This window comes from Theobroma umbraticum, unplaced genomic scaffold (genome assembly GCF_002168275.2).
Source record: "Theobroma umbraticum cultivar Fairchild unplaced genomic scaffold, ASM216827v3 scaffold_5286.0, whole genome shotgun sequence".
Classification (NCBI taxonomy): domain Eukaryota; kingdom Viridiplantae; phylum Streptophyta; class Magnoliopsida; order Malvales; family Malvaceae; genus Theobroma; species Theobroma umbraticum.
In genome coordinates, this window is record NW_018397565.1 from 1 (window position 1) to 7175 (window position 7175).

General features: G+C 35.5%; 1 protein-coding gene and 1 pseudogene across 1 annotated transcript; both read left to right on the plus strand.

Moving 5' to 3' along the window:
- Positions 1-45: 45 nt before the first annotated feature.
- On the plus strand, positions 46-3492 carry LOC110428848 (uncharacterized; the record flags this gene model as incomplete). Its single annotated transcript, XM_021444771.1, has 5 exons — positions 46-171; positions 250-341; positions 661-766; positions 1346-1500; positions 3141-3492. Coding segments are annotated over 5 exons (831 nt in total), but the record flags the coding sequence as incomplete, so codon positions are not given.
- A 147-nt stretch (positions 3493-3639) lies between these two features.
- On the plus strand, positions 3640-5751 carry LOC110428847 (uncharacterized; annotated as a pseudogene).
- Positions 5752-7175: the final 1424 nt, after the last annotated feature.

The window sequence follows — 7175 nt, forward strand, 5'->3', positions numbered from 1 at the left end:
CTTTGTTATACTTATTTTGCTTGACATATTAGAAGTATTATCTTTTCAGGTCTAGCATTGTTGCAGAAGCATGGTCAATCCCGTAAAGCCAATGAATGTTTTGTTGAGGCACCTCTAGAACACCTGCAGGTGGCTGCTGCTTTTCATAAATTTGCTGAAGCTGCCTACACGGTATAATGATAGAGCGTACTGTTTAAATATACTCCCCATGATTTACATGGTAAACCTAAAAAACCTTTACAAATGCAGGGCCCTTTGCTTGATTTTGGAAGAAATCCTTTTGTATTTCCATGTGCATGGCTCTATAGGCAAGGGATTTTGACCCCGTGGACTCGTAACAGGTTGTCAATATAGAGGCGAATTTCACTTGAGGTGCATGATTATCTATATAGCATGATGATACAACACAGTCGTAAAAAGTTCAGGATATGAAACCAGTGTTGATGCTCCTTTTGTTTATCAAATTTTCAGTTTGAGCAAATTTATGCAATCTTATGTTTTACATGCTTGTATAGATATTTGCATGCAATACTTATTCATATGTAAGGATTAACTTGTCCTGTTAAAATATTAGCTCCGAATTATCTGTACATGTTAAGCATATCTTCTAGAGATTTGTTATATTCCACTTTCTTATGTAAGTTCCACTTTCCTTATTAGGCGTCCTGCCCTTGATGGTGATAACTGGTGGCGAGGTCATGCAGCAGCATTTTTAAAATTTGTGAATTTACCTCCTGGAGTTCTTCGTCGAGGCCGTGTTTGTCAAGTGAGTTTACTTTTATTGTTTTGTCTTAATCTACATGTTGAAGCATGAACCAGTTCTGACTTCTGATGGCTGTTCTAGGTTCTGAATTAAATAGTTAATGGGATAATAGTGTCCAAAAGGGTAGCGTTTCCTTGACCACCTAGTTTGTACCTGCTTTCAGTATTTATTACATTTGATGAATATGGTATAGTTAGGATAGATACAAGAAGATTGATGAGTAAACTGTTTTTATTTTACCTTTTTGATGCATGCGTTGACAAGATTTTTTTCCATCTTTTTTACAACCATAATCATGTAGGATATACAAGCCTACCCGTCTTCATAGTGCTATGTAACCCTATCCATAAGATTACAAAGCCAATCAAATTTGCCAACCTTCTTCTATAAGGCTGAAGAGAATGAAAATATTACATTGAAAAAAAAAATTATTTGTCTAATCCAATTCCAAGCTCCAAAGTCTAAGTGTGGCCTACGAGAATGGAAATATGCATAATGTTGCAATCCTGGTGATTTTTAATCATCAGGAAAGAGGTCAAGACTAGGTTTTCTCTTCTAACTCTTTGCTACTTTCTGTCCTAGAAAAAATGTGAAGCTGCATATTTCGTTGTGGTCTTACATCATCTAAGATCTGTAGTGATTGCTGTACGAGGAACTGAGACCCCTGAAGATCTCATAACTGACGGTTTAGGCCGGGAATGTCCTCTGTCTGAGATGGATTTGGATGGACTGATAAAGTTAGTCTCACTCTCTCTTTACATACACAAATTTCCACAAATGCCTATAAATATGGTTGCTGCTTTCATCACTATCTGCTATCTAATCTAATTATTCTGGTCTGTTTTTGGGATGTGATGACTTGCTGAATTGGCATCAGCATATTTTTCTTTATCGAGAACCTTATCTCACCTACCACTTGAGCTTGGTGCAAGCAGGCAAAAAATTCTGTGATAAGTAGTGCTTGGAAGTTTTTCCCCCCCTGATGTTCTGGGATTAGTTGAATCGCTGAACTTAGAAAACCATGGTCTATGGAAAAGTTAAAATGAACTAAGTATTTGAGGACGCAACTCATGAAACCTAGATCCATTGTTTAGTTATTAGTATGTTGCCCATTAATATGTGTATGGAATGGGAAGGAGGCTGGTGATTAGTGTTCTCCTTTGTTGAAGCAGTGGTTTCATACACAGACTAGCGGGAAAATTTAGCATTTCTATCTATTTGGTGCAGCTATGCCCAGTACCTCTGTATGGAGATGTTTAATTTCTGAAAAAATACTACCAAACGTTAAAGATAGTAGGATTATTGTATTGGTGAATATCTTAGGAAGCTTCTCCATTGAACTCTTTAACTGGATCGTGATAGGGGTATGAACAAGCCGATCCTAGTTGATCTTGGCCCTGTTTGAGCTCTGCTTGTTTAACTAAAAGTAAAGCTCTAGCTTGGCTTGAGTTTTACGCACTATGTTCAAGCTCAGCCCACTTAATTTTCAATAAACTTGAGTTTGGCTAAAGTTCAATAAATGAGCTCATGAAAGAGTATCTAAACAATCTGTTTGCCAGCTTTCAAATCAACATACGAATTAATTGATGATGACAATGATGATGCATGCTTGTAGTGAACAAATAAGTTGCAAAAATAGAAACAGTGTTGCCAAAGGTGTAGAGCTGCAAATCATATATAGCTTAATGCAACTTATCCAAAATGATTTTGGGAGCCTAGGGCTTGAATTTGGAGGAAGAGAGACAGGAAGTGACTTGACTGTCCAGTGAAATCTGAACAGAATGGAAACAGGTGTGTGGCTAGGGCTTTAACTGATTGAAGGAGTGAATATAGGGAACAGCAACTGCAGTTGATAAGAGTGGGAATCAGGGAAGTCCAACCCTAGGATATTACTCTGCCTTAAACAATAAATGAGTAAAATATGAGTGTTGCAAAACTAAAAGGACAAGCTGACATGTTTGAACTTGACTTGTTCACTAAATGCTCTTTCTCAAACTGTTCAAACTTGTTCATTTAACTTAATAAGCAAATATAGTGACACTAAACCAGGCTTGTTCACTGACTGTTCAATGAACTTATTGGTTCATTTACACCCCCAATGATGATATCCACCATATGGAATTATATCATTCTAAGTGTGATTGGGATATGAAATTTTACAGCATCAATGTGCTTCCTATTGTAATTCTTCTTTCTAAGATTGCGTCATTAGTTCTTCTGGCTTTGCCAAACATCACATTTCTTTTTCCCCTCCAAATTAATTAATAACCTCCTCATTCGTATTGAAAATGCAAGTTTTTATGCTTTTCTAGTTTGTTATGTTTTCTGGTGTCTTTAAATAATGTGACATTCAATAACTATGCTTTCCTCTTTGCAGTAGCAGTTACATTCACCCTTCTGTCAAGCAACGTGTAGAATCATCTTTCCCGCACTATGGGCACTCAGGTATAGTAGAAGCTGCCCGGGATCTTTACACACAGATTGAAGGATATTCTGGAGATGGTACGGAGATCTTTATTGTTGTTCTTCTTGTTATTATCACTGCTGCTTTTGCTGTTATTTCTATTATTACCCCTTTGAGTTGTATTTTGATGAGGGATATGAGGAGGCCCTTCAGAATTCTATCATCAAATTTATTAATCCTAAATACTGTTTGTGCTATAGTTTGTTGTTTGTTGATTCCTCCACATTTTAATTCAAGTTTCAGAAATAACCAGTCAAGCTGCTGACTCATTAAGATTGTTAGTGTAGGCAGGATTTTAAGTATAGTGATCTCTTGATTAACTTTGAAGGGTGTAATTTTAATCACTCTGAATTTTTGAATGCAAAGATTCACCTTTCCTGGTTCTAATGGAAACTTTGGCAATTTTTGTAATGTAGGGCTGGCTGCAAGCACTGGTGCATGGAAGCTAAAAGTAATGGTTGTATTTATGGTCACAGCATGTTGTATTGCATTTGTGCAGTGTTTTACAGGATCTGATGTCTTAAGATGGAGGTTTTTTTATGCAACACAAGATGATGCATGGAAAGCTCACTATCAAGAGGTATTTGATTATGGAATTCGTGAGGCTTTGTGCTGTCTGGGACGTATTGAATACTTGTAGGTACTTCTACAATTTGGAATAAATGGAGATACTAGTTGTGCAAGCCATTGGATTTTAAATTCTTTCTGTACTTTTTCCAGAACTGTATTGGAAGATGATGAAGTGTATTCAGTAGCAAAATTACTGGGTGATCTTGTTGCTTACCGTGCATCAGGCACTGGACATTTGGAACTCTTGACAGGTTTGTTTTCAATTTATTGATTGCATATTCTACATCAATCAAAGGCATTTTGCAATTTCTGTTTTCTTGACCCTTGATCCTTAACCTCTGTGGTGGATATTTTTGTAAAATATGTGATTTGCCAATAAGCTTCTAAAAAAACTCGGAGACAGTTCTGAAATTTTTACATGTTAACTTTAGCTAATATAGAACCTAGATACAAAGAATCTGTGACGGTTATTACCTCAAGGGGTTGCATGTGTAACTAGATCCTCGACATCTGTTCAAAGATATAAATCAGGTAATCAGATATTCCCATGTGTCAAATTCTAAGAATTTAAAAATGCTTTCATGTTTCACAATATAATAAATTCTTATCCACATATGTTTTTTTTTGAAAGATATAATAAATTCTTACTTAGATATGATATGACACCAGAAGAGGGGTGTCCCAACTTCAATTCCTTTTACCAGCTTCATTGTTTCTGTTATTTTTCTGGACTTCCATGACATATTTGGGGTTGCTGCTATATATTTTCAAGCATCTATGATTGAAAGACACAAAAATTGGGCATGCTTCATGTAATAAAAGGATTTATTTTCTTATAAATTTTTCAGCGAAAAGGCTAAAGTAATTTCTGTTTCTTACATGGAAAAATTCAATGGATTATGACTCGACGTGGTTAAAATTCTTAAGATGTATGCTGTAACTGTTTTACAAGCTTTCTTCTGTGGAGCCAAAAAGAAATAAGAAAGGGGGGGGGGGGGGGGGGGTTGTGTTTCTGTAAATCTGTGATTACGTGCATTCAGTAGCAACTTTTTCATGTTTCTGTTTCCTTTGTTATACTTATTTGGCTTGACATATTAGAAGTATTATCTTTCAGGTCTAGCATTGTTGCAGAAGCATGGTCAATCCCGTAAAGCAATGAATGTTTTGTTGAGGCACCTCTAGAACACCTGCAGGTGGCTGCTGCTTTTCATAAATTTGCTGAAGCTGCCTACACGGTATAATGATAGAGCGTACTGTTTAAATATACTCCCCATGATTTACATGGTAAACCTAAAAAACCTTTACAAATGCAGGGCCCTTTGCTTGATTTTGGAAAGAAATCCTTTTGTATTTCCATGTGCATGGCTCTATAGGCAAGGGATTTTGACCCCGTGGACTCGTAACAGGTTGTCAATATAGAGGCGAATTTCACTTGAGGTGCATGATTATCTATATAGCATGATGAACAACACAGTCGTAAAAAGTTCAGGATGAAGAACCAGTGTTGATGCTCCTTTTGTTTATCAAATTTTCAGTTTGAGCAAATTTATGCAATCTTATGTTTTACATGCTTGTATAGATATTTGCATGCAATACTTATTCATATGTAAGGATTAACTTGTCCTGTTAAATATTAGCTCCAATTATCTGTACATGTTAAGCATATCTTCTAGAGATTTGTTATATTCCACTTTCTTATGTAAGTTCCACTTTCCTTATTAGGCGTCCTGCCCTTGATGGTGATAACTGGTGGCGAGGTCAGCAGCAGCATTTTTAAAATTTGTGAATTTACCTCCTGGAGTTCTTCGTCGAGGCCGTGTTTGTCAAGTGAGTTTACTTTATTGTTTTGTCTTAATCTACATGTTGAAGCATGACCAGTTCTGACTTCTGATGGCTGTTCTAGTTCTGAATTAAATAGTTAATGGATAATGTCCAAAAGGGTAGCGTTTCCTGACACTCAATGATCAAACTGGGAATTGCCCAAGAAGCCACTGCCAAAACCATAACCAATTCTCCTTCTGAAACTGACGTCCTTGACGCTGTTATTCGTCACGACAGACGGGTAGCTACCGTATACCTTTAACTAAATATAATATATATATTTTTTGTCTGTATCTTGAAACCTAAATTGGGGGTCTTTTTAATTTTTTTTTTATTTTTTGATTGAATAGGTGAAATACAAAACATGGCTTTGGTGGAGCCGGTTTGCCTTGGTGCTTACACTGTTGCAAATTTTGGGTGCTTTTTATCTTCTCTTTTACATGGCTAGATATCTTTTTCAGGATGGAAATTCAAGTCAGTGTTTTGAAGGTAAAATGGGTTTCATTCTAATATTTTACCTATAATCTCTTTTTTTAATATCCCTTCTTTCTTGTTTTTTGTATGTTACTACTTGTGCCTATTACTTTCTGAGTAAATAGAAGTAAACTAATAACTAAAGATTTACTCACATATTGCATTACTTTGCCATCTAATGTATCAAATTTAAGATCATGTCCTTAGTAATAAACTTCAATAGTTTTGCTTGTTTTATGTAAACTTCATATGGAATAACCAAATGTTTCCTTCAATCTTTGGTCAATGTGTAATTAGATAAGGAAAAAAGTTTTTTTTTTAGATTGTAACTAAGTAATAAAAAATGACTGGCTACTGGAATTAATAATATTGGCTGCATATGGAAAAGGAATTACAAACTTTTCTGCTCTTTATAGTCCAACAACCATTAGAGAAGTAATGAGGAAGCATCTCTCTTGTAAGTCGATAGCTGAATTCATGGAGAAAGAAATCTCTGTTGTCTTAGATTAATTTTATTGTGATAAGATGCAAGCCCTTGGTTAAATTTCATATTCTTTAATACTGCTATTAAGCTCTAATAGTTGAGTGTTTGTTAACAATTTCTATAATTACCCAAAACGGGTGTTTCATGGTTTAGTTTAAGATTTTTGCGTGTCTGTTTTATTCTTAGCCTTCATTTAACTAACCTTGTGTGAGACATCAAAAGTGCATTAAAATGGATGTGCATATGAGGGGATGAATGACCCTCTAAATATGAGGAAAAGCTCCTGAAAATTGAACTTACGTGTGAAGAATGAATGTGCATATAAGAATTAGGGGTTAAAGTGTTCGAATCATACTGTTTCAAAATGTAAATTCCTGGATTTAGTTGGCATGTCTGTTTCGAACAGTTGACTCAGTTTCTTGATGAATTCATGAAGCCATTCTAAAATTGTATATTTTTCTGTTGCTAATATGAACACCTTATCTTTGAAGTTGCATCAATGAAACACACACCAAAAGAAAAAGGAACTTGATTTTTCATACTAGAGAAGAGGAAACCTCAACAAACTGTAATTGAGTTCATCAAACTTGCAATACCTA